A 27,966-nucleotide genomic window follows, 5' to 3' on the forward strand; every position below is an offset into this window, starting at 1 on the left:
TGCCGGAAGGGAGATTGGTGGGGAGGGATGAATGGAGAAGGGAATCATGGAGGGAGAGAATGAACAGCAGTGGTTAACAGTATCAATGTACAAACCACTGGGTAATGGTATTAATGCACACACCCTCAGGTAATGTTAGTAATGTATACACCCCCAGCTAATGTTATTAATGTACACTCCCCTCCCGGGTAACAGCATTAACATATACACCCCCTGTGTAATGCAACTAATATACATGCACCATTAGATGACAGTACTAATGCACACATCCCTGGGTAACAGTATTAATCAACACAGGCCCCTCAGGAAACTATTAATACACACCCACCCCAGGATGACAATATTAATGTACAAACACCCGTGTACTGGGATTAAGATTCAAAATTGTTTCGTGACATTCCCAGTACACATGTGTAAAGGAGAAAGAAATACTTATAACTCCAGATCCGATGCAGCACAATAATAAGGTGATGAACACACTTTGAAAAGACGCAACAAATTATCAAGATAGTTTAAATAGATAAACTGATTCCATGTCCATAAAGTAATGGTTAGCACAGGAGTGACATGGAGAGGAAATGAAAAAGTAGTGGTGGTTGAGGGGTGTGGAGGGGTGGGTTAGTGGATGGACACCGTCGGGTTAACAGTGTTCATACAAACCCTGTGGGTAACGGTATTCGTGTAAAGCCTACAGCTAACAGTACTCGTGCAAAACCCCATGGGTATTGGTATTCATGTAAACCCCACAGGTATTGGTATTCGTGTAAACCCCACGGGTATCGGTATTCATGTAAACCCGGGATAATGATATTCGTGAAAAGCCCACCTGGTAACGGCATTCGTGTAAACCTCACGGGTAACAGTTATTCGTGCAAACCCCACCGGGTTATGGTATTTATGTAAATCCCACCAGGTAACGGTATTTATGTGATCCCCATGAGGTAACGTTATTCACGTAAACCCCTCGAGTTTTGAGGATGTGACTAAACACAGTGATGAAGGTAGAGCAGTAGATGTAGTGTATATGGATTTCAGCAAAGCATTTGTTAAGGTACCCCATGCCAGGCTTATTGAGAAAGTAAGGAGGCATTGGATCCAAGGGTATCTTGCTTTGTGGATCCAGAAATGGCTTGCCCACAGAAGGCAAAGAGTGGTTGTAGATGGATTGTATTCTGCATGGAGGTTGGTGACCAGTGGTGTGCCTCAGGGATCTGTTCTGGGACCCCTTCTCTTCGTGATTTTTATAAATGACCAGGATGAGGAAGTGAAGTGATGGGTTAGTAAATTTGCTGAAGACACAAAGGTTAGGGGTGTTGTGGATAGTGTGGAGGGTTGTCGGAGGTTACAGCGAGACATTGATAGAATGCAAAACTGGGCTGTGTCATAAGGGCACAGTTGGGAATGGAGCCAAGTGCAAGACACAGACACTGAAGTACTAGGGACAGGACTAGGATACAGGGCGATAGCAAGATCATGGACAGGAAAACCAGGAACCTGGAACAGGACTGGACGAAAGAGCTAGGAGCCCAGGCTTGGACTCTGAGCCAGAGACTGGACAAGGACCCAGTACCTGGGTCTTGCCTCTGGCTCGGACCCCAGAACTAGGCAAGGACGAAGCTTGGCAGGCAGGCAGGATGAGGTAGGAATCTACAGGCTTGAAGCTTGAGGCTAGAGGCTAGAGACTTGGGCTTGGGAAGAGGCTAGAGACTAGAGACTTGGCTTGGCAAGAGGCTAGAGGCTAGAGGCTGGAGTCTACGGGCTCGGGGCTAGGCAAGAGATGAGGCAAGGCTTGGCAGGAGGCTGGAGACTTGAGACTAGAGGCGAGGCTGGAGGCTTGAGACTTGAGGCGAGGCTGGAGGCTTGAGACTAGAGGCGAGGCTGGAGGCTTGAGACTTGAGGCAAGGCTTGGCAGGCTCCTCCAGGGCAGGGCGCGGATCACCTGGGCAGGGCGCGGATCACCACCCGACAGAGTCAAGGGACAGGAAGGGACAGATCCAATCCCAGGTAACAGCAAGACGGCCTGGCTTACCTGGGTGGAGGCAAGGGACAGGAAAGGAGCTAGGTACAGGGTGGCTCCAGGACAAGACAGCAAGACAAGGCAAGGGTACTGGCAAAGCAAGGCAAGACGAGAACTTTCAAGTGAGGCGAGAGTTACTGGCAAGACAAGGCAGGGCTTCAGGCAAGGAAACAGAAGGCAGAGGAAGGGATACAAGGAGTAAGGACAAGAACAATCCAACAGCCATGCCCTGGTGTCTGGAGGTATTTATGCAGCCAGCCCCAACGAGAATCAGCTGCCTCAATTAGCTCAACAAGGACAGAAACAGGGTAGACAGGAAAACCTGGAGCAAGGGTCGATGGACCGGACCGTGAACCGGAATGTGGACTTCACGGACCGGACTATGACAGGCTGAGAAGTGGCAGATGGAGTTCAACCCAGACAGGTGTGAAGTGGTTCATTTTGGTAGGTCAAATATGATGGCAGAATATAGTATTAATGGAAAGACTGTTGGCAGTGTGGAGGATCAGAGGGATCTTGGGGTCCGAGTCCATAGGCCCTATGGCACAGGGCACTCAAAGCTGCTGCGCAGGTTGACTGTGTGATTAAGAAGGCATACGGTGCATTGGCCTTCATTAACTGTGGGATTGAGTTCAAGAGTTGAGAGGTAATTTTACAGCTGTATAGGATGCTGGTCAGACCCCACTTGGAGTATTGTGCTTAGTTTTGGTCACCTCACTGCAGGAAGGATGTGGAAACTATAGAAAAGGTGCAGAGGAGATTTACAAGGATGCTGCCTGGATTGGAGAGCATGCCTTATGAGAATAGGTTGAGTGAACTTGACCTTTTCTCCTTGGAGTGACGGAGGATGAGAGGTGACCTGATAGAGGCATACAAGATGATGACAGTCATTGATCATGTGGATAGCTAGAGGCTTTTTCCCAGGGCTGAAATGGCTAACACGAAAGGGCATAGTTTTAAGGTGGTTGGAAGTAGATACAGAGGAGATGTCAGGGGTAAGTTTTTTACGCAGAGAGTAGTGAGTGCATGGAATGGGCTGCCGGTGATGATGGTGGATGCGGATACAGTAGGGTCTTTTAAGAGATTTTTGGGTAGGGCCTGTATTGTGTTGTACATATTCTATGTTTCCATGTAGTAATAGTATTCATATAAACCCTATGGATAATGGTATACACGTAAACCCCACGGGTAAAAGGTATTCGTGTAAACCGCACAGGTAACAGTACTTGTGTAAACCCTAGGGGTACAGTATTCGTGTAAACCCCAGTGGCAATGAGTTCACTTAAACCGCATGGGCAACGGTAGTCATGTAAGCCTCACAGGCAACAGTACTCATGTAAACCCCATGGGTAACTGTATTTGTGTAAACCTAATTGGTAACGGTATTCGTGAAAACCCTATGGGTAACAGTATTTGTGTAAAACCCATGTGATAACGGGTATTCATGTAAACATCAGGGTAACAGTATTCGTGTAAACCTCACGGGTAACAGTGTTCGTGTAAACCACATGGGTAACAGTATTTATGTAAACCACATGGGTTAATGGTACTATTCATGTAACCCCAGGGGTTATGGTATTCGTGTAAACCCCATGAGGAATGGAATTCATGTAAACTCCATGGGTAACGGTGTTTACTTTAACGCCATGGGTAATGGTATTTGTTTAAAGACAGTAGGTATCTGTATTCCTGTAAACCCCGTGTGTAATGGTATTCATGTAAACTCCATGGGTAATGGTACTCATATAAACCCCAAAGGTAATGGTATTCATTCAGCCCCACAAGGGTAACGATATTCATGATAACCCCTTGATTTATGGTATTTATGTTTTTATCACGGGTGTCAGAAATTGTGTAAATCCAACAGGTAGTGGTATTCATGTAAACCTCATGGGTAACGGTATTCATATAAACCTCATGGGTATCAGTATTCACGTACACCCTACGGGTAACAGTATTGATGTAAACCCCATGGGTAACAGTACTTGTGTAAACCCCATGGTAACCGTCTCATGTAAACTCCATGGATAACAGTATTTGTGTAAACACCATGATTAACAGTATTTATGTAAACCCCACAGGTAATGGTATTCGTGTAAACTCCATGGGTAACAATATTTATGTAAAGGCCATGGGTAATGGTGTTCATGTAAACTCTACAGGTATCAATATTCGTGTAAACCCCATGAATATCAGTAATCATGTAGTGCACATGGGTAATGGTAATCGTGTAAACCGCATGGTGATGTTATTCATATTAACCACGTGCATCGGTATTCGTGTAAACCTCATGGGTAACAGGTTCACATAAACCTCACAGGTAATGGTACTCGTGCAAAACCACATGGGTATTGGTATTCATGTACACCTCATAGTTAACAGTACTTAGGTAAATGCCACAGGTAACAGTGTTTATGGGTAACAGTATTTGTGTAAACCCCATGGGTAACAGTAGTTGTGTAAACCCCATGGTAACTGTACTCATGTAAACGCCACGGGTAACAGTATTTATGAAAACCCCATGGGTAACAGTATTCATATAAACCCCACGGGTAACAATATTTATGTAAACGCCACACATAACGGTATCCACGTAAACTCTACGGGTAACGGTATCCACGTAAACTCTACAGGTAACGGTATTCGTGTAAACCTCACGGGTAACAATATTCGTGTAAACCTCACGGGTAACAGTATTCATGTAAACCCTGTGGGTATCGATTTTCGTGTAAACCCCACGAATATTGTTATTCATGTAATCCCAATGGGTTAGGGTATTCATGTAAACCCCATGGGTAACCATATCTGTGTAAACCTAATTGGTATTGTTATTCATGAAAACCCCCTGGGTAACAGTGTTTGTGTAAAACCAATTGGGTTATCAATATTCGTGTAAACCACAAGGGTAATTGATTCTGAGATACATCCTGCAGATGCGCTGAGACACATCATCAGTGATGTAACCTGCGGTCATCAGGTGTTTCGGGTCTTTCAACATCATACACCCTCGCCCAGGCGACTCAGCCGGGGTTGATCAGAGCCCAGCTTGTGTCCCAGCAGCACTGACCCACGGATGTCCCCTCCTGATCCATAGCCATCTGGAGGCTCTCTCATTGGCCTCTGTGATGGTCCTGATAGCTTTCCTCTTGCCAACCCCAGTGATGCCAAGTAGGGTGTAGACTCTGCAGAGTGAGCGGCCGGCAAAACTCCTGCACCCTACTTCAATGGGCGCGCAGTGAGCCCTCCAGCCCTGCCTCCAGCACTGCTCCACCAGCCCCTGGTACCTGGCCCGCTTCCTCAATATTTGCCTCCTCAATGCAGTCCTCCCAGGGAACTGTCAACTTGATGAGGACAACCTGCTTCAAGGACACGGAAGAAAGGACCACATCCGGCCTCAGTAAAGTTGTTGCTATTTGGTCGGGAAACTTCAGCTGCCTCCCCAGGTCAACTTGAAGCAACCAGTCTGTTGCGGTGCTAAGCAGGCCTGATGATGATGACAGTATTGATGCAAACCTCACAGGTAACGGATTCATGTAAACCCCATGGGTAACAGTATTCGTGTAAACCCCATGTGTAACGGTATTCATGTAAACCCCATGGGTAACAGTATTCGTGTAAACCCCATGGGTAACAGTATTTTTGTTAACACCATGGGTAACGGTATTCATGTAACCCCATGGGTTATGGTATTCATGTAAACCCCATGAGGAATGAGGTACTGTATTCATGTAAACTCCATGGGTAACAGTACATGTAAACCCCAAAGGTAATGGTATTCGTTCAACTCCCATGCATGGCAGAATTCATGTTAACCCCGTGATTTATGGTATTTATGTTTTTACCACAGGTAATCGTGTAAATCCAACAGGTAGCGATGTTCATGTACACCCCATGGGTAACAGTATTCATTACTGTAAACCCATGAGTAACAGTATTCGTGTAAATCCCACGGGTCATGGTATACCTGCAAACTCTGCGTGTATTGGAATTCATGTAGACCTCATGGGTAATGGGTTCACGTAAACCCCATGAATAATGGTATTCGTGCAAAACCCTATGGGTATTGGTATTCATGTACACCTCATAGGTAATGGTAGTCGTGTAAATGCCATGGATAACAGTGTTTATGTAAACCTCACGGGTAACAGTATTCATGTAAAACCCATGGGTAACGCTATTCATATAAACTCCATGGGTAACGGTATTCGTGTAAACCTCATGGATAATGGTATTTGTGTAAACCCCAGGGTAGCGGTACTCATGTAAACTCCATGGGTAATGGTATTTGTGTAAGCACCACGGGTAACAGAAATTATATAAAGCCCACGCGTATCGATATTTATGTAAACCCCACGGGTAACGCTATTCATGTAAACCCCACGGGTAACAGTATTCCTGTAAAGCCCATGCGTAATGTTATCCTGTACACCCCACAGGTAACGGAATTCATATGAACACCATGGGTATGGGTATTCGTGAAAACCCCACGGGTAACAGTATTGATGTAAACCTCACGGGTAAGGGGTTCACATAAACCCTATGGGTAGCAGTAATTGTGTAAATCCCATGCGTAACGGTATTCATGCAATCCCCATGGGTATCAAGGTTCATGTAGACCCCACGGGTAACAGTATTCATGTAAATCCCATTGGTAACGGTATTCGTGTGAGCCCCATGGGTAACCGTATTAGAAACATAGAAAAATTACAGCACAATACAGGTCTTTCAGCCCAGAATGCTGTGATGAACATGTACTTACTTTCATCTGCCTCAACCACCATCGTTGGCAGCCCATTCCACACACTCACCACTGTTAAGTGTAAAATCTTACCCCTGACATCTCCTCTGTAGCTACTTAAAACTGCACCTTAAAACTGTGCCTCTCATGATAGCCATTTCAGCGCTGGGAAAAAGCCTCTGACTATCCACATCTCACCATCTTATACACCTCTATCAGGTCACCTCTCATCCTCCGTTGCTCCAAGGGAAAAAGGCCAAGTTCACTCAACCTATTCTCATAAGACATGCTCCCCAATCCAGGCAACATCCTTGTAAATCTCCTCTGCACCCTTTCTATAGTTTCCACAGCCTTCCTGCAGTCAGGTGACCAGAACTGAGTACAGTACTCCAAGTCGAGTCTGACTAGGGTCCTATATCGCTGTAACATTCATGTATTCAGTATTCGTGTAAACCTAATGGGCAGCAGTACTCGTAAACCCCCTGGTAAAGGTAGTCATGTCAAACCTATGGGTAACGGTATTCGTGTAAATTCCACAGTTAACTGTATGGATGTAAACTTCACAGGTAACGGGTTCACGTAAACCCCATGGGTAATGGTATTTGTGTAAACCCTATGAATAACAGTATTCATGTAAACCCCATGGGAACTGGTATTCGTGTAAAACTCACCGGTAACGTTATTCATGTAAACCCCGTGGGTAACGGTAATCATTTAAACCCCACAGGTAACGGTATTCATGTAAACACTGTGGGTATCAAAATTCTTGTAAGCCTCACAGGTAATGGTTTCACATGAACCCCACGGGTAACGGTATTCATGTAAACACTGTGGGTAATGGTATTGGTGTAAATCCCATGGGTAACAGTATTCATGTAAACCCCACGGGTAATGGTATTCGTGTAAACCCCACAGTTAACACGCATCTAACTCTCAGTAATGGCATTAATGTACACACCCTGGGTAACAGTATCAATGTACAAATGCTCCTACTAGTAAACGGCATTAATGTAAAAGCGCTAAATAATGGTATTAACGTAAATCTGCCCTGGGGAAAGGCATTATTGTACTCCACCGCTCTGGGTGCCAGTATTACTGATTAATGTACAATCCATTCCACATCGCCCACCCTGGTTAACAGTATTGATGATTAATGTACACCTCCCCCAGGGTAACAGAATTATTGGCTAATTTACACGGCACTCCAGGTATACTATTATTGATGAATGTACAGACAAACGAGGTAACAGTATCAGTGATTAATGTACACTCCCTCCCAGGTAGTATTAATAACTAATGTACACACCCTGGGGGCAACATATTATTAATAATTAATGTACACCCCTCCCGGGTAACAGTATTAATGACTAATGTACACACCCCGGGGGCAACATTATTAATAATTAAGGTACACCCTCTGGGTAACAGTATTAATGATTAATGCACAACCTCGCCGGGTAACAGCATTACTGGTTAATGTACCCGCCCCTCCCATTTAACAGTATTAATCCCCTGGGTAACAATATTATTGGTTAATGTACAATCACCCCCTCCTGGGTAACAGTATTAATGATTAATATACAAACCCCAAATAACAATTTTAAGCAAGCATTAATGTACACCCATCCCCGGGTAACACTATTAATGACTAATGTACCCTCACCCCAACCCCCGCCCCCCCGGGTAACAGTATCAATGATTGACGTACAATCCCACTCCCCAGGTAACAGTATTACTGATTAATGTACAACTCCCCCCTCCTGGGTAACAGTATTAATGATTAATGTACCACCCCTGATAATAGTATTACTGATTAATGTACCCGCACCCTCCCATGTAACAGTATTAATCCCCTGAGTAACAGTATTAATGAGTAATGTACACCCCCAAGTAACAGTTTTAATGATTAATGTACACCCACCCACCCCTGGGTAACACTATTAATGACTAATGTACTCCCCATCCTATATAACAGTATTAATGATTAATGTACGATTCTCCCTCCAAGTAACAGTATTGATTATTAATGTAGGCCCCCCAGGTAACAATATTAATGATATTGTACAACACCCACCCCTGGGTAACTATTATTGATTAATGTATCACCCGCTCCCATGTAACAGTATTAATCCCCTGGGTAAAGGTATTATTGATTAATGTACACCCCGCTCCCCGAGTAACAGTTTTAATAATGAATGTACACTCCCCGCCCGGGTAACACTATCAATGACTAATGTACCCCCTTCCGTGTAATTGTTTTATTGATTAATGTACAATTCTCCCTCCCAAGTAACAGTATTAATGTTGAATGTACAACCCCTCCAAGGTAACAGTACTAACAAATAATGTACAACACCCTCGCCTGGGAAACTATCATTGATTAATATACATGCCCCAGTAACAGTATTAATGATTAATGTATCCCCCTCCTGGGTAACAGTATTAATGATTAATGTACAAATCCCCTCCCCCCAGGTGACAGTATTAATGTTTAATGTACAATCTCCCCCTGGGTAATAGTATTAATGATTAATGTACACCCCCCATGTAATATTATTATTAATTAATATACAAACCCCCCCTCCCAGGTAATGGTATTAATGATTAATGTACACCATCCCAAGTGTCAGTATTAATGTCCACTCCCAGGGTAATGGTGTTAATGTATACAACCCTGGATCATGGTAACAATGCACATCCTAAACCCTCACCCCAGAAAACAATATGAACACACAGTACCCCCATATAATGGTATTAATGTGTGCAAGCTCCAGGTAACTATCAGTGTGTATACAATACAGTACCTTCCCTGGGGAATGGTGTTAATGTAGACAGTTCTGGGTATCACTGTTAATGCATCCCCGACCAAGGAATGGTATTAATATACACAGTTCTGGATAACACTATTAATGTACGCCTCCAGGGAATGGTATTAATGTACACAGTCCTGGGCAACACTGTTAATGTACCCCGCCCCAGGGAGTGGTATTAATATACACACCATCCCAGGTAACAGAATTAATGTACACAACTCTGTATAACACTATCAATGTACCCCCCCCCCCCAGGGAATGGCATAATGTACAGAGATCTGGGTAACACTGTTAATGTACTCCTCCCCCTCCCCCCAGGGAATGGTATTAATGTATACAGCTCTGGATAACACTATTAATGTACCTCCCCTCCCCACCGCCCGGAATGGTGTTAATGTACACAGCTCTGGGTAACACTTTTAATATACCCCCCGGGAATGGTATAATGTACTCCCACCCCAGGTAACAGAATTAACGTACACAGCTCTGGGTAACACTATTAATGTACCCCCTCGGGAATGGTATAACGTACACCCACCCCTGCTAACCCTCCTGGTGACTGTATAAATATTTACCACCCCAGGGAACAGTAATAATACACACACACAGGTAACAGTAGTAATGTACAAACTCCCAGGGTTATGTTATGCTGTAGACACTCATTCCCCATGTATCGCTATTAAGATCATAAGATAGGTGCAGAATTATGCCATTCAGCCTATTGTGTGTGCTTCGCTATTCCATCATGGCCGAATCATTAATGTATTAATGTACACATAATAATAATAATGTACATTTTGTGTATGCTGACCCCCAATAGGACCTCACTGACAATCTATTTCTCTAACTTCTGGTAATGACTCCTCCCACACCTCTTCTCTTTTTCTATTCCCCATCCTGGTTCCGACTCACCCCTTCCTCTTCTCACCTGTGCATCATCTCCCTCTGATTTCCCTCCTCCTTCCCTTTCTTCCATGTTCCACTCACCTCTCCGAATAATTCCTTTTTCTTCAACCTTCTTCCAATATCATGTCCCAGCTTCTTACTTCATTCCCCTTCCCCACCAACCAACCTTCCTCCCCTCTCCTGGTCAGTTCTCTCTCGCTGGTCCATGAACTCCTTACCTGGTCAGTTCTCTCTCACCTGGTCCATGCCCCTCTCACCTGGTCTATGGCACCCCTCTCCTGGTCAGTTCTCTCTCACCTGGTTCATGACCCCCTTATCTAGTCCATGACCCCCCTCTCCTGCTCAGTTCTCTCTCACCTGGTCCATGACCCCCTCACCTGATCAGTTCTCTCTCACCTGGTCAATGACACCCCTCTCCTGGTCAGTTCTCTCTCACCTGGTCCATGACCCCCTCACCTGGTCAGTTCTCTCTCACCTGGTCAATTCTCTCTCACCTGGTTAGTTCTCTCTCACCTGGTCAATGACACCCCTCTCCTGGTCAGTTCTCTCTCACCTGGTCCATGACCCCCTCACTTGGTTAGTTCTCTCTCACCTGGTCCATGACCATCCCACCTGGTCAGTGGCTTCTTTCACCTGGTCCATGTCCTCCTCTCACCTAGTCAGTTTTCTCTCACCTGGTCTATGATACCCCCCCCCCACCTGGTCAATTCTCTCTCACTTGGTTCATGACCCCTCACCTGGTCCATGACCCTCTTCTTCTGCTCAGTTCTCTCTCTCCTGGTCCATGACCCCCTCACCTAGTCAGTTCTCTCTCACCTGGTCCATGACCCCCTCACCTGGTTAGTTCTCTCTCACCTGGTCCATGACCCCCTCACCTGATCAGTTCTCTCTCATCTGGTTAGTTTTCTCTCACCTGGTCAATGACACCCCCCTCCTGGTCAGTTCTCTCTCACCTGGTCCATGACCCCCTCACCTGGTCAGTTCTCTCTCACCTGGTCAATGACACCCCTCTCCTGGTCAGTTCTCTCTCACCTGGTCAGTTCTCTCTCACCTGGTTAGTTCTCTCTCACCTGGTCAATGACACCCCTCTCCTGGTCAGTTCTCTCTCACCTGGTCCATGACCCCCTCACCTGGTTAATTCTCTCTCCATGACCCCCTCACCTGATCAGTTCTCTCTCACCTGGTCAATGACACCCCTCTCCTGGTCAGTTCTCTCTCACCTGGTCCATGACCCCCTCACCTGGTCAGTTCTCTCTCACCTGGTCCATGACCCCCTCACCTGGTCAGTTCTCTCTCACCTGGTCAGTTCTCTCTCACCTGGTCCATGACCCCCTCACTTGGTTAGTTCTCTCTCACCTGGTCCATGACCATCCCACCTGGTCAGTGGCTTCTTTCACCTGGTCCATGTCCTCCTCTCACCTAGTCAGTTTTCTCTCACCTGGTCTATGACACCCTCCCCCCACCTGGTCAATTCTCTCTCACTTGGTTCATGACCCCTCACCTGGTCCATGACCCTCTTCTTCTGCTCAGTTCTCTCTCTCCTGGTCCATGACCCCCTCACCTGGTCAGTTTTCTCTCACCTGGTAAATGACACCCCTCTCCTGGTCAGTTCTCTCTCACTTGGTCCATGACCCCCTCACCTGGTTAGTTCTCTCTCACCTGGTCCATGACCCCCTCACCTGATCAGTTCTCTCTCATCTGGTTAGTTTTCTCTCACCGGGTCAATGACACCCCCCTCCTGGTCAGTTCTCTCTCACCTGGTCCATGACCCCCTCACCTGGTCAGTTCTCTCTCACCTGGTCAATGACACCCCTCTCCTGGTCAGTTCTCTCTCACTTGGTCCATGACCACCTCACCTGGTTAGTTCTCTCTCACCTGGTCCATGACCCCCTCACCTGATCAGTTCTCTCTCATCTGGTTAGTTTTCTCTCACCTGGTCAATGACACCCCTCTCCTGGTCAGTTCTCTCTCACCTGGTCCATGACCCCCTCACCTGGTCAGTTCTCTCTCACCTGGTCAATGACACCCCTCTCCTGGTCAGATCTCTCTCACCTGGTCCATGACCCCCTCACCTGGTTAGTTCTCTCTCACCTGGTCCATGACCCCCTCACCTGGTCAGTTCTCTCTCACCTGGTCCATGACCCCCTCACTTGGTTAGTTCTCTCTCACCTGGTCCATGACCCCCTCACCTGGTCAGTTCTCTCTCACCTGGTCAATGACACCCCTCTCCTGGTCAGTTCTCTCTCACCTGCTCCAAGTTCCCTCTCCTGGTCAGTTATCTCTCACCTGGTCAGTTCTTTCTCACCTGGTCCATGACCCCTTCACCTGGTCAGTGGCTTCTTTCACCTGGTGATCTGATGTGAGTGACACTGTTGACAGGAGCAATGCATAGGAGAGTTCTTTATTGTATTCCAATTAGCACACGGCTCCTCGCCACTTTTCAGTTGCTATTCTGTTTGTTTTTGGTAACTATACATAGAAAGTAGCAAAAAAAGGTCAAAAAGAATGCTTGGCTGTGCCAAGTTATCTCCAGACTCAGCCCGGCCATAGCTCGGGCAACAGTCCACCGCTGGGTGAGCAAGTCCTCACACACGCAGTTGGTCACGCTTGTGGGGCACTGGCTCCCCATCACCCCAAAGAAGAGGGGCTGAACAGGGGCTGACCCCATTGCTGCAGATGCCTCCTTCCCTCGTCCAAGCCGTCGTCCTCCTCCTCCCACTCGCCTTCCTTGCTCTTGTCCGGCTGCTTGGAGAGATGTGGGCGAGGGGCTTCCGTCTTCCCACGGCCACCGTGGAGGGGGGTGACAATAGGGCATTGAGGAGTTGTTGGTTGATGGAGGGAAGGGGGTTTGGGTGAGGTAATGGTTGAGATGAGTTGAAGTTGGATCAAGTCTTCAGGTTGGTAGATTGGCCAGGGTTGAAGGTCAGAGATATGATGTCTGGGGTCACAAGGTCAACATCGGGTTAATTTGTTGGTAGATGTGAGGTATATGCAGGGTGACGTCCAAGGATTGAAGCTGAGGGTTCAGGGGTTGGGCTGAAAGGTCGAAGATGAGGTGAAAGGTCAGGGATCAGTCCAGTGTCAGGCTGAGGCCAAGATTCTGCGGGGGGGTGGTGGGGGAGTCATGGTTTGGGGTCAGGATTTTGTGGAGGTTTGGAGGTTTACGGTGAAAGTAAAAGGCAGGGTCAAAGGCTAGGTGAAGGTCAAGGTTTGGTGATAAGTAAAAGTCAAAGATGATGTTGAGGACCTGGGGGTAAGATATAGGGATGGGATTAATTCAAGGGTAGGGTCAAGCACCGAGGCAAGGTCAAAGGGTCAGGTCAGGAGTCTGAGAAAGGTCAAGTGTTGGACGGAGGTCAAGGGTGAGAATTAGGTCAATGGTCAAAGTTGGGTCTGTGGTCATGGTTAGGTCAAGGGTCAAAAGTTAATTGAAGGATTAAGTTAAGTCAAGTGTTACGACAATGGTGGGAGTTGGGTCAGCAATGAGTCAAGGGTCAGAGTAAGGTCAAGGATCAGGATTAGGTCAAGGGTCAAGTTAATGGTGGGATTGTATCAGGCCACCCCCAACTGCGGTGAGGACGATCCTGGGGCTGTCGGCAGTAGTAGGGGCCCTGACAGACGACATCTCGCCCTCCGTTCCTCCTGTCCTTCAGTCCTGGGCTTGGCGCTCGGCAGGGACCCCAGTCCGGGCAGGGGCTGGCTCCTGGACAGGAGGGGGGAGGCGGGGGGGCCGGGCACCGCGGGCCCCCTGGATGCGCCGGCACTCCTGGCAGACACGAACATGGGCGCAGCCCCGCAGGGGGACGGCCTCTTCTAGCAGCCGCTGACCCCCTGCCCCCGGCCGCCCCTCGGGGCCTCCTCCACCCGGGTAGAGGCGGCCATTGCTGAGGCGCAGGTCTCGGCCCAGCCGTATCTGCCGGGACACAGAGGTCCCCACCCGGGCCGGACGGCGCCTCCGCCGTGACCGCGATGTCTTCTTACAGGACACGGCCTGTCGTAATTCACTCAGCATCTCCTGGCACACTGACACCTGGGGGAGGGTAGAGAGGGTGAGAGTGGAGTGGGTACAGTGTCAAACCCACCCCTCCCACACATACTGACACCTGGGGGGAAGGTAGGGAGGGTGAGAATGCAGTGGGTACAGTGTCAAACCCACCCCTCCCACACACTGGCACCTGGGATAGGGAGAGGGAAGAGGTCACAGTGTCAAACTCACCCACCCCCACATGCAGTGACTCCTCGTAAGAAGGGGAGAGAGAACGCAGCGACAAAACCCACCTATCTCTCACACATACCGATGCCTGGGAGGGTGAGAGGGGTCACATTGCCAAACCCACTTACCCCACACACACCAACATTTTGGGGGGCTCATGGAGAGAGGATGAGAAGAGAGGGAGTGTGAAACCCACTCTCTCCATACACCCTGACACCTGGGTGAAGGGAGAGAGAGTGGACATATTGCTGTATCCACCCATCCCGCACGCACTGACTCCTGGGGGCAGAGGGCAGAGGTCACCAGGTCACCCTGGTGCTGGGGTCATGAGTGGTTGCAGGACACTCTCTTCTGGGAGGTGAGCAGCCAGAGGTCATGGTGCACATTGGTACAAATGACACAGAAGGAAGTGAAGTTGGGCGGGGGGGAAGTGATCTAGTATATTAACTACAGGACTCAGGAAAGAGGAGTTGAAAAGCAGGACCTCCGGGGTAGTGATCTCTGGATCACTCCCTGTGCCATAAGCCAGTGAAGATAAGAGTAGGATTGGGCAGATGAATGTGTGGCTGAGAAGTTGGTACAAGAGGCAGGGGTTAAGGTTTTTTGTAGTAATGTTTTTTTTCCGGGATAGAGGTGATCTGTACAAGAGTTCGTAGCTGAGCTGGAGGAGGACCAATATCCTTGTGAGCAGATTTGTCCTTCCTACAAGGCAGGGTCTAAAGTATATTGGCAGAAAGTTGGGTTCCAGACAGCACTGTGGCTGGAATTCGAAGTGGTAAGGTCAGTAAACCAGAGGCAGAAGTATGGTGGGAAGCCATTTTGTATTAAATTGGATTTATTTCACAGAAACATAGAAAACAGGTGCAGGAGTAGGCCATTCAGCCCTTCGAGCCTGCACCGCCATTTATTATGATCATGGCTGATCATCCAACTCAGAACCCCGCCCCAGCCTTCCCTCCATACCCCCTGATCCCCGTAGCCACAAGGGCCATATCTAACTCCCTCTTAAATATAGCCAATGAACTGGCCTCAACTGTTTCCTGTGGCAGAGAATTCCACAGATTCACCACTCTCTGTGTGAAGAAGTTTTTCCTAATCTCAGTCCTAAAAGGCTTCCCCTTTATCCTCAAACTGTGACCCCATGTTCTGGATTTCCCCAACATCGGGAACAATCTTCCTGCATCTAGCCTGTCCAATCCCTTTAGGATTTTATACGTTTCAATCAGATCCCCCCTCAATCTTCTAAATTCCGATGAGTACAAGCCCAGTTCATCCAGTCTTTCTTCATATGAAAGTCCTGCCATCCCAGGAATCAATCTGGTGAACCTTCTTTGTACAAGTTCTGACAGGTAAAGAGGATGAACCGAGGACATGGAGAGCTCTGTGGGACTGGCATGTTATGCAAGGAAAGGACAGGACTGGAAGCTAAATGTTCCAGGGTACTGATGCAATAGGCAGGACAGAATGGAGGATGAGAGGAGGGGGCGGTTGCATTGGTGATTACAGAGAATGCTTTGTCAGTGGTCTGAGTGTTTGGGCAGGTGGGATTCATCAGCCCACGTAGAAGGAAAACTCTGATTTTAAACCTCCACTGCCTTGTGGCCATACCCACCCATGGGTAAGGCTTCGGGAGTAAAGCAACATCAAACTACCTTTGGGAAGAAATCTGGAGCTGGGGTCCCTAAGGTAGTTTGATGTTGTTTACAACTTCCCTCTGGCAGCCTCTGCGACGACACTGGTGTCAAGCTGTATTGGCTGTGGGGGATCTTGATCAATAGGGGAAGTGGGCCAAGGAATGGCAAATGGAGTTTAATTCGGCTAAGTGCAAGATGTTTCATTTTGGGAAGACATAATGAGGGGAGGACTTGCACACTGAACAGTAGACCCCTGGGAACGTTGTAGAACTGAGGGACCCAGGAGTTCAAGTACATCGTTCCCAAAAGTGGGTCACAGGTCACAGGGTGGTGTAGAAAGATTTTTGTGTTTTGGTCTTTATCAGGCAGGACACTGAGTATAGCATTTCAAAGGTTCTGTTGCAGTTGTACAAGGCATTGGTGAGACCGTATTTGGAATATTGTGTTCAGTTTTGGTCACTCTGCTATAGGAAAGATGCCATAAAATTGGAAAGAGTGCAGAAGAGATTTACAAGGATGTTACTGAGACTCAAGAGACTGAGTTATGGAGAGAAGTTAAGCAGGTTGGGACTTCTTTCCTTGGAGTGTAGTAGAATGAGTGATGATCTCAAGCCATGGGGAGCACAGACAGGGTTGCTGTGCACAGTCCTTTTCCCAGTAAGGGGAATCATGTTACAGGCCCAAGGTTTAGAGAGGGGAGAGATTCAATAGGAACCTGAGGGGCAACATTTTCACCCAGAGAGCGGTCAGTGGCTGAGCTCAGAAGAAGTGGCTGAAACAAACGCGGGCAAACAGGTCTCGATAAGCTGGGAATCTGGGTCAGTATGGACAGGTTGGCTGGCGGGCCTGTTTCCATGCTGGGTGACTTTGTGACACTGACCCCAGCAGAGGCAGGTCACTCACTGATCCCAGATGTTGGGGGAGACACCACTGTCCAGTCCATAGTAGCCTATCCAGCCCCTCTCTTTCCACCCTTACCTGGAGGGTATTGAAGGGGGAAGCACAGCCCAGTGACTGAGGGATCGCTGCCCTGACTGTTCCACACCTCTCACCCCCCCACACACACCTCCTGACACACTACCCCTCCCCATTCCCTCACCCTTTATCCATCAGGCTCTGTGCCCTTCCCACCCCTCAACCTCCCATCCTCCCTGCACTCAGCCCCCTCGTCTACCCTCACAACCCATCATCCAGCCTCCAAACCCTGCCCCTTCCGCCCCCCCCCAACCACTGTACCTCCTCAGACTCTGCTGAGCGGCGGGTGGTCCACACAAACTCCATGACGGCCACGAAGACGGCGATAATCAGACCGCAGATCAGCACCACGAAGATGCCACCGATGTTCTCCATTCCCAGACCTGGACGGGGGGGAAGAGAAGAGCAGTGTCAGAGCGGGTAGGGACAACAGACCAAGGAAGAGGGACAGGAACTGGGGGAGAAGGGCAGGGGGAGAGTCAGGGAAACACTGCTGAGGGAAGGTAGGAGTAACTGGGGAAAGAGAGGTGGGGGGGAGACTGGGAGGAGAGGGGAAGAGAGGGAGAGAGAGATGAAAGTGGGAGAGAGTGTGGGGAAGGACTGGGGGAGACTAGAAGGAGAGGAGGAGAGAGAGTGCAAAGACAGACAGTATGCAGGGGAGATTGTGGGGAAGAGTCAGTGGGGGGGAAGTGGGAGGAGAAGGGGAGAGTGAGGGTGGAGAGATTGCGGGGCAGAGACAGAGGGGGAGAGTGTGAACGAGAGAGTGAGTGAGTCTTGAGGGGGAGAGGGAAGGAGACCAGGGAGAGATGGGGAGAGACTAAAAGGGAGAGAAACTGTAAGGAGGACCAGAGAATCAGGGAGAGGGGAAGAGATGGAGACTGGGGGCAGAAGGGACAGAGAGACAGAAGGAGAGAAACTGGGGAAGACAATGAGAGAGAGATGGGGAGATGGAGAAAGAGGGGATGAAAATCAAGGGGGGAGAAACTGGGGGAGGAGACAGGTGTGGATGGTTTGCAGTGGGATTGAGAGACTGATAGAGACCTCGAGGGGAGGGAACGATGTCACTGGGGGAATGGGGTAGAGCTTGGGATGGGGAAGAGGGAAGGAGAGGCCTTGTGGGAGATGGGGTAAGAGTAGTCTGCAGGGAGAAAGGGTAAGATGGATGGTCAGGATCGGGAGTTGTGGGTAGACGTTCGGAAGGGGTGAGAGGGGTTGGATCTAGGATGAGGGTGGGGATGAGGTCCTGATCTGGGTGGCGGATGGGAGATGAAGTTCTGATCTGGGTGGGGGACGAGGTTCTGATCTGGGTGAGGGACGAGGTTCTGATCTGGGTGGGGGATGGGAGATGAGGTTCTGATCCGGGTGGGGGACGATGTTCTGATCTGGATGGGGGACGAGATTCTGATCTGGGCGGTGTGACGAGGTTCTGATCTGGGTGGGGGATGAGGTTCTGATCTGGGCGGTGTGACGAGGTTCTGATCTGGGTGGGGGACGATGTTCTGATCTGGGTGGGGAACGAGATTCTGATCTGGGTGCGGGATGAGGTCCTGATCTGGGTGCGGGATGAGGTTCTGATCTGGGTGAGGGACGAGGTTCTGATCTGGGTGAGGGACGAGGTCCTGATCTGGGTGGGGGACGAGGTCCTGATCTGGGTGCGGGACGAGGTTCTGATCTGGGTGAGGGACGAGGTTCTGATCCAGGTGGAAGACGAGGTTCTGATCCGGGTGGAGGAAGAGGTTCTGATCCAGGTGGTGTGATGAAGTTCTGATCCGGGTGGGAGATGAGGTCCTGATCTGGGTGGGGGAGGAGGTTCTGATCCAGGTGGTGTGATGAAGTTCTGATCCGGGTGGGAGATGAGGTTCTGATCCGAGTGGGGGACGAGGTCCTGATCCGGGTAGGGGACGAGGTCCTGATCCGGCTGGGGGACAGGGTTCTGATCTGAGTGGTGTGATGAAGTTCTGAACCGGGTGGTGTGATGTGGTTCTGATCTGGGTGGGGGACGAGGTTCTGATCTGGGTGGGGGACGAGGTCCTGATCCGGGTGGGGGACGAGGTTCTGATCCGGGTGGGGGATGAGGTTCTGATCCGGGTGGTGTGATGAAGTTCTGATCCCGGTGGTGTGATGAAGTTCTGATCCCGGTGGGGGACGAGGTCCTGATCCGGGTGGGGGACGAGGTTCTGATCCGGGTGGAGGATGAGGTTCTGATCTGGGTGGGGGATGAGGTTCTGATCCTGGTCGGGGAACGAGGTTCTGATCCGAATGGTGTGATGTTCTGATCCGGGTGGTGTGATGAAATTCTGATCCGGGTGGGGGATGAAGTTCCGATCTGGGTGGGGGACGAGGTTCTGATCCGAGTGGGAGATGAAGTTCTGATCCGGGTGGGTGACGAGGTTCTGATCTGGATGGAGGACGAGGTCCTGATCCGGGTGGGTGACGAGGTTCTGATCTGGGTGAGGGATGAGGTCCTGATCTAGGTGGGGGACGAGGTTCTGATCTCGAGGGACGAGGTTCTGATCTCGGTGGGGGACAAGGTCCTGATCACGGTGGGGGACGAGGTCCTGATCCGGGTGGGGGATAAGGTCCTGATCCGCGTGGTGTGATGAAATTCTGATCCGCGTGGGGGATGAGGTCCTGATCTGGGTGGGGGACGAGGTTCTGATCCGGGTGAGAGACGAGGTTCTGATCTGGATGAGGGACGAGGTCCTGATCCGGGTGGGGGATGAGGTTCTGATCCGGTTGGGGGTCGAGGTCCTGATCCGGGTGGTGTGATGAAATTCTGATCTAGGTGGGGGATGAGGTCCTGATCCGGGTGGGGGACGAGGTTCTGATCTGGGTGAGGGACGAGGTCCTGATCTGGGTGGGGGATGAGGTTCTGATCCGGGTGGGGGACAAGGTCCTGATCCGGGTGGGGGATGAAGTCCTGATCCGGCAGGGGGACGAGGTTCTGATCTTGGTGGGGGATGGTGTCCTGATCCGGGTGGGGGACAAGGTTCTGAACTGGGTGGTGTGATGAGGTCCTGATCTGGGTGGGGGATGAGGTTCTGATCCGGGTGGGGGATGAGGTTCTGATCCGGGTGGGGGATGAGGTTCTGATCTGGGTGGGGGATGAGATTCTGGTCCGGGTTGGGGAACGAGGTTCTGATCCGGATGGTGTGATGTTCTGATCCAGGTGCTGTGATGAAATTCTGATCCGGGTGGGGGATGAGGTTCCGATCTGCGTGGGGGACGAGGTTCTGATCCGGGTGGGAGATGAGGTTCTGATCCGGGTGGTATGATGAGGTCCTGATCCGGTTGGGGGATGAGGTTCTGATCCGGGTGGGGGACGAGGTTCTGATCCGGGTGGGGGATGAGGTTCTGATCCGGGTGGGGGAAAGGTTCGGATCTGGGTGAGGGACGAGGTTCGGATCCGGGTGGGAGATGAGGTTCTGATCCGGGTGGGAGATGAGGTCCTGATCTGGGTGGGGGACGAGGTCCTGATCCGGGTGGGTGACGAGGTCCTGATCCGGGTGAGGGACGAGGTCCTGATCCGGGTGGGGAACGAGGTCCAGATCCGGGTGGGGGACGAGGTCCTGATCCAGGTGGGGGACAAGGTCCTGATCTGAGTGGGGGACGAGGTCCTGATCCGGGTGGTGTGATGAAGTTCTGATCTGGGTGGGGGATGAGGTCCTGATCCGGGTGGGGGACGAGGTTCTGATCCGGGTGAGGGACGAGGTCCTGATCTGGGTGGGGGACGAGGTTCTGATCCGGGTGAGGGACGAGGTCCTGATCCGGGTGGGAGATGAGGTTCTGATCCGGGTGGGGGACGAGGTTCTGATCCGGGTGGTGTGATGAAGTTCTGATCTGGGTGGGGGATGAGGTCCTGATCCGGGTGGGGGACAAGGTTCTGATCCGGGTGGTGTGGTGAGGTCCTGATCTGGGTGGGGGATGAGGTTCTGATCCGGGTGGGGGATGAGGTCCTGATCTGGGTGGGGGATGAGGTCCTGATCTGGGTGGGGGACGAAGTTCTGATCCTGGTGAGGGACGAGGTCCTGATCTGGGTGGGGGATGAGGTTTTGATCCGGGTGGGGGACGAGGTCCTGATCCGGGTGGTGTGATGAAATTCTGATCCGGGTGGGGGATGAGGTTCTGATCTGGGTGGGGAATGAGGTCCTGATCCGGGTGGGGGACGAGGTTCTGATCTGGGTGGAGGATGGTGTCCTGATCCGAGTGGGGGACAAGGTTCTGATCCGGGTGGTGTGATGAGGTCCTGATCTGGGTGGGGGATGAGGTTCTGATCCGGGTCGGGGAACGAGGTTCTGATCCGGATGGTGTGACGTTCTGAGCCGGGTGGTGTGATAAAATTCTGATCCGGGTGGGAGATGAGGTTCTGATCCGGGTGGTGTGATGAGGTCCTGATCCGGGTGGGGGATGAGGTTCTGATCCGGGTGGGGGATGAGGTTCTGATCCGGGTGGGGGATGAGGTTCTGATCCGGGTGGGGGACGAGGTCCTGATCCGGGTGAGGGACGAGGTCCTGATCTGGGTGTGGGACGAGGTCCTGATCTAGATGGGGGACGAGGTCCTGATCCAGGTGGGGGACGATGTTCTGATCTGGGTGGGGGACAAGGTCCTGATCCGGGTGGGGGACAAGGTTCTCATCCGGGTGGTGTGATAAAGTTCTGATCTGGGTGGGGGATGAGGTTCTGATCCGGGTGAGGGACGAGGTTCTGATCCGGGTGGGGGACGAGGTCCTGATCTGGGTGGGGAACGAGATCCTGATCCGGGTGGGTGACGAGGTTCTGATCTGGGTGAGGGACGAGGTCCTGATCTGGGTGTGGGACGAGGTCCTGATCTAGGTGGGGGACAAGGTCCTGATCCAGGTGGGGGACGAGGTTGTCATCCGGGTGGTGTGATAAAGTTCTGATCTGGGTGGGGGATGAGGTTCTGATCCGGGTGGGGGACGAGGTTCTGATCCGGGTGGGGGACGATGTCCTGATCCCGGTCGGGGAATGTTCTGATCCAGATGGTGTGATGTTCTGATCTGGGTGGTGTGATGAAATTCTGATCCGGGTGGTGTGATGAAATTCTGATCCGGGTGGGGGATGAGGTTCCGATCTGGGTGGGGGACGAGGTCCTGATCCGGGTGAAGTGGAAACAAGGCTCTGGTCTGGGGACTGGACAGACGCCAGGGATCTCACCTTTGGCCCGGTGGTCCTCCTCCTTGGGACACTTGCCCCCCTCCCACCACTTCCTCTTCAGAATCTCCAGCCGGTTATTCTCCTGCAGCTGGAGAATGGCCAGGGTGATCTCATCCCTGAACGGCGACCCTAGTGAAGACAAGGGTAAAGGGTCACACCGTGCTGACTCCAACACCCCCACACATACCACATGCCACCCTTCACACCACCCCAACATGATTTCAAATCATTGCTTCCCCCACCCCCTCCAGCTCCTCTACCTCCCCTTCCTCACACCCTGCCATTTTCACCTGCAAGTCCCAAACCTCTGCCTCTTCCACTCCTCTACTTTCCCCACGCCCATCCCCACTTACACCACCTCTTTCGTCTTCCCCACCTCCACTCCTAACCCCCCCTACCTCCCAGCCCCCACCCATACCCCCCCAAGCTACACTCACCCAGTGGCATGCCGATGCCATAGCCCTTGGTGTCGAGCAGTCCCCCAATCTGGGTTAGGTTACAGTTACGTTTCCGGTGGTACTCATTCATGGTGGACTCGAGAAGGAAAGCGTACTTGGAGTTGAGGACGCGCGCGATGCCCTCCTCAGTGGTCTTCACAAAGACACTGGGCTGCTTCGAGTGCATGTAGTTCCACATCCGCTGGTACGTCTGGTACCGAGAGTTCTGGCCAGGGTGATAACACAGGAAAACCAGTCAATACCTCCACAGGGGAAGCCCTGCTCACAGAGTTTGCAGAACTTTCCAAACTTAAGGACACCCCAAATCCCAAATCCCAGGATCCCACCGAACCCAAACAATAGATGAGATTGCTAGGACTTTCACTAAAATCTCTGTTTCCTCTTCAGCCACATGTGAGGTCCCAGAAGACAAGACAATAACCAAAATTGTTCTTTTGTCTTAAGGTCAGTAGGGACAAATCAGGGAATTACAACCGGGTGAGTCTTGCATCAGTGGAATTCCCCTCTGTAGACTCTATCTACACTTGTCACTGCCTCGGTAAAGTAGCCAACAGACTCAAGACCTCACTCACCCCGGGCAGTCTCTCGATTCCCCCCTCCCATCATGCACAAAATAGAAAAGCCTGAAAACACGTACCAGCAAGCTCAAGGACAGCTTCTACCCCACTGGTATCAGACTATTGAATGGTCCCCTAGTATGATAAAGTGACCTGTTGACCCACAATCTACCTCCTTGTAATCTTTCATATTATTGTTTACCTGCTCTTTTTCTGTAATTGCAACACTTTTTATTCTGCATTCAGCTATTCTAGCTCAATGCACAGTAGTGTGAATTGATCTGTATGAACAGTACGCAAGACAAGTTTTTCACCATACTTCACTGAAAATAATCTTACAATAATAAACCAATTCCAATTCCAATTCCAATTCCAATACTAATCTCCACTGCCAGCACGTATCACCAGGCTGGGACAGCTTCTACACCACCATTAAAGGCTATTGAATGGCTCCCCAGTAGGATAAGATGGACTCTTGATCTCACAATCTATTTTATTATGATTTTGCACCTTTTTGTCTGTCTGCACAAACTCTGTAGCTGTAACACTCTCTTCTGCATTGTTATTGTTTTACCTTGTTCAACCTCAATGCACTGTGAAATGCAACAGTATGCAAGACAAGCTTTTCTCTGTATCTTGGCACATGTCACAATAATAAAGCAATTCCTTACTGATCCCAGTTACCAGTTCTTGATCCTTAGCCTTAAGAACACTGAACACAGAACAGTATAGCACAGCAACGAGCCCTTTGGCCTCTGACCCCATGATACCAATTTAAACTAATCCTTTCTGTGTACACAGGTTCTATATCCCTCCATTCCTTGCCTGTTTACTCGCTTGTCTAAATGTCTCTTAAACATTAAAGTTGTATCTGCTTCTACCACAACCCGTGGCACCTACCACTCTCCCTTGCCATGTAATTCTTGTTTTGACTTTACACTTCCCACCTTAAACCTATACCCTCTAGTACTTGACATTTTCACCCTGGTCTGGACTTCCAGCATCTCCAGAATCTCTTGTGTTGATGGATTCTGCCAGTCCTAAACCTCTCATACTTTTAGAAACTTCTCAGTCAGGTCTCCGCTCAGCCTCTGACGCTCCGGTGCCTTCTCTGCCCTGGTGATCCCAGCGCTGGTCCAGATGCTTCTCCAGTGTTGTCAGAGTCCACCACCTGCTCAGTTGATGTATTCCAGGTTCCAGCCACCCTCTGGTAGAGAAACTTTCCTCCAGACCCTCAGATTCCTGGTGAACCTCTTACTACTAAAGCTATGCTCTCTATTTCTGTGAATTTATTCCAGATTTCCAGCTCTGAAATTTTGGCTTCCTGTCTCCTCTGTCCTCTACTTACACCTCCTGTGATTAATAACCGGCACTCCCCACCTTTCTCAGCCAGCATCATCGCCACTGAGAGCCATATAGGAGGGAAACAGGCCCTTCGGCCCAACTGATCCATGCTGACTAACATCGCCATCTAAGCTAGTCCCTTCTGCCCATGTTTGGTCCATATTCAAGTAGCTTTTAAATGTTAATTTAAAGACAGCTCAATCCATATACCCACCACTCTTTGGGTGAAAACATTCTCCTATTAAATTTAAAATATATTTGAAGGGCAACCTTTTCATGCAGAAGGTGGTGGCTATATGGAGTGAGCTGCCAGAGGATGTAGAAGACGCAGGTACCACAGTATTATTTAAGAAACACTTGTAAAGGTACATAGATGGGAGGGACTTGGTGGGATATGGGCCACACATTGAAAACTGGGACTAGCTGGGTGGGAGTGATTTAAACTGATATGGCAGACAATGGGAACCAGAATGACAGAGCTGAGGATCAGCCAGCAGGTTTACAAGTAGATGATCTAATATGTAACATGAAGGTCAAGCCAATGATTAGGTACAACTGCAGACTGAGCAAAGAGTTAAGTTGTACCACAGGGGCAAAATTCATAAGGGCAAAGAATGCAGGCTTGAAGGTGCTGTATTTTAATGCACATAGCTTTCGGAGTAAGGTGGACGAGCTCGTGGCGCAATTAGAGATTGATCGGTATGATGTTGTGGGTATCACTGAGTCATGGCTGAAAGAAGGCCATAGTTGTGAGCTTAACATCAAAGGATATACCTTGCATCGAAAGGACAGGCACGAAGGCATAGGCAGTGGTGTGGCTCTATTGGTAAGAGATGGAATTACATCTCTAGAAAGAGGTGAAATAGGGTGAATGTCAAATCTTTGTGGGTGGAGTTAAGAAACTGCAAGGGTAAAAAAGCCATTTTAGGAATTATATATAGGCCTCCAAATAGTAGCCAAGATGTGGGGTTGAGATTGCAAAGGGAACTGGAAAGGGCACATAATAAGGGTAATGTCCCAATTGTAATGGGGGACTTCAATATGCAAGGGGACTGGGAACACCAGGTTGGTGTCAGATTGCAAAAGAGGGAATCTGTTGAATGCCTACAAGATGGCTTTTTAGAGCAGTTTGTGCTCGAGCCTACTTGGTGAAAGACTGTCTTAGATTGAGTGTTGTATAATAACCCTGATCTTATTAGGGAGATTAAAGTAAGGAAACCCTTAGGAGGCAGTAATCATAATATGCTTGTATTCATACTGCAATTTGCAAGGGAGAAGCATAAGTCACATGTATCAGTAGCGCAGTGGAAGAAATGGAACTACAGAGGCATGAGAGAGGAGCTTGCCCAGGTGGATTGGAGGAGGATACTGGTAGGATGATGACAGAACAAAAGTGACTGAGGTTCCTGTAAATAGTTCACAAGGCGCAGGATAAATATGTCTCACAGAATAAGAAGTTCTCGAATGGCAGGGCTAGGCAACCGTGGCTGACAAGGGAAGTTAAGCACTGCATAAAAGCCAAGGCAATGGTATATAAAGTAGCAAATGTCAGTGGGAGGTTGGATTATTGGGAAGCTTTTAAAATCCAGCAAAAGGCAACTAAAAAAACTGTAAGAAGGGAGAAGATGAAATATGAGGGCAAACTAGCTGATAATATAAAGCAGGATTTTTTAGTTATATAAAGAATAAAAGGGAGGTGAGAGTTGATATTGGACCACTGGAAAATGATGCTAGTGAGGTAGTAGTGGGGGACAAAGAAATGGCAGATGAACTTAATAATACTTTGCTTCAGTCTTTACGATGGAAGACACTAGCTGTATGCCAGAGATCCGTGAGTACCAGGGAACAGGAGTGTGCCATTGCTATTACAAAGGAAAAAGTGTTAGGCAAACTGAAAGGTCTTAAGGTGGATAAATCACCTGGGCCAGATGGACTACATTCAGAGTCCTGAAAGAGGTTTCCGAAGAGATAATGGATGCATTGGTCATGATCTTTCAAGAATCACTTGATTCTGGCATGGTCCCAAAGGACCGGGAAATTACAAATGTCACTCCACTCTTTAAGAAGAGAGGAAATTATAGGCCAGTTAGCCTAACCTCAGTGGTTGGGAAACTGTTGGGAGTCCATTATTAAGGACAAGGTTTCGGGATACTTGGAGACTAATGATAAAATAAGTCAAGGTCTGCATGGTTTCTGTAAAGGGAAATCTTGCCTGACAAAACTGCTAGAATTTTTTGAGGAAGTAACAAGCAGGGTGGACAAAGGAGAGGCAGAGGATGTCATTTACTTAGATTTTCAGAAGGCATTTGAAAAGATGTCTCACATGAGGCTGCTTAACAAGATAAAATCCTCTGGTGTTACAGGAAATATACTGGCATGGATAGAGGAATGGCTGACAAGCAGGAGGCAGTGAGTGGGAATAACGGGGGCCTTTTCTGGTTAGTTACCCAGTAACTAGTGGTGTTCCTCAGGGGTCAGTATTGGGACTGCTATTTTTCAGATTGTTTGTCAATGATTTAGGTAGTGGAATTGATGGCTTTGTGGCAAAGTTTGCAGATGATATGGAGGGATGGATAGTGCTGAGGAAGCAATGTGATTGCAGCAGGACTGACAAGTTGGAAGAACAGGCAAAAAAGTGGCAGGTGGAATACAGTGTTGGAAAATATATGATTATGCATTTTGGTAAAAGGAACAATAGTGCAGAATTCTAATTCTAAATGGGGAGAAAATTCAAACATCAGAGATGCAAAGGTACTGAGGAGTTCCAGAAGGTTAATTCACAGGTTGAGTCTGTGATAAAGAAGACAAATGTGATGTTCCCACTTATTTCAAGAGGAATAGAATATAAAAACAAGGAAATAATGCTGAAGCTTTGTAGGACACTAGTCAGGTCGCAATTAGCATTGACAACAGTTTTGGGCCCCTTACCTCAGAAAGGTTGTATTGTCATTGGAGAGAGTACAGAGGAGGTTCATGAGGATTATTCCCCAGGAATGAAGGTTTAACATATGAGGAATGTTGGCAGCTTTGGGCCTGTACTAACTGGAATTTAGAAGAATGTGTGGGGATTTAGATGTGAGGGCATTTAGAGATGGAAATAGGGAGGAGCTGAGGGCAATACAGAGTGACCTGAAAG

The 27,966-nt window shown here is 49.3% G+C and overlaps 1 protein-coding gene across 16 annotated transcripts in view; it reads right to left on the minus strand.

Annotated features, from left to right (window-relative positions):
* Window positions 1-12,626: 12,626 nt before the first annotated feature.
* Window positions 12,627-27,966, minus strand: part of LOC134350907 (glutamate receptor ionotropic, kainate 5-like) — a 170,889-nt gene continuing 155,549 nt past the window's right edge. For all 16 annotated transcript variants that reach the window (XM_063056743.1, XM_063056738.1, XM_063056734.1 and 13 more), the window contains 4 exons: window positions 22,909-23,134; window positions 22,472-22,600; window positions 17,558-17,679; window positions 12,627-14,504 (listed from right to left, as the gene is read on the minus strand). In XM_063056743.1, coding sequence (XP_062912813.1) covers window positions 14,124-14,504; window positions 17,558-17,679; window positions 22,472-22,600; window positions 22,909-23,134 — 858 coding nt within the window. In that variant the 3' untranslated portion in view covers window positions 12,627-14,123. The remainder of the gene's footprint in view (window positions 14,505-17,557; window positions 17,680-22,471; window positions 22,601-22,908; window positions 23,135-27,966) is intronic.

Source organism: Mobula hypostoma, chromosome 8 (assembly GCF_963921235.1).
Source record: "Mobula hypostoma chromosome 8, sMobHyp1.1, whole genome shotgun sequence".
Classification (NCBI taxonomy): Eukaryota; Metazoa; Chordata; class Chondrichthyes; order Myliobatiformes; family Myliobatidae; genus Mobula; species Mobula hypostoma.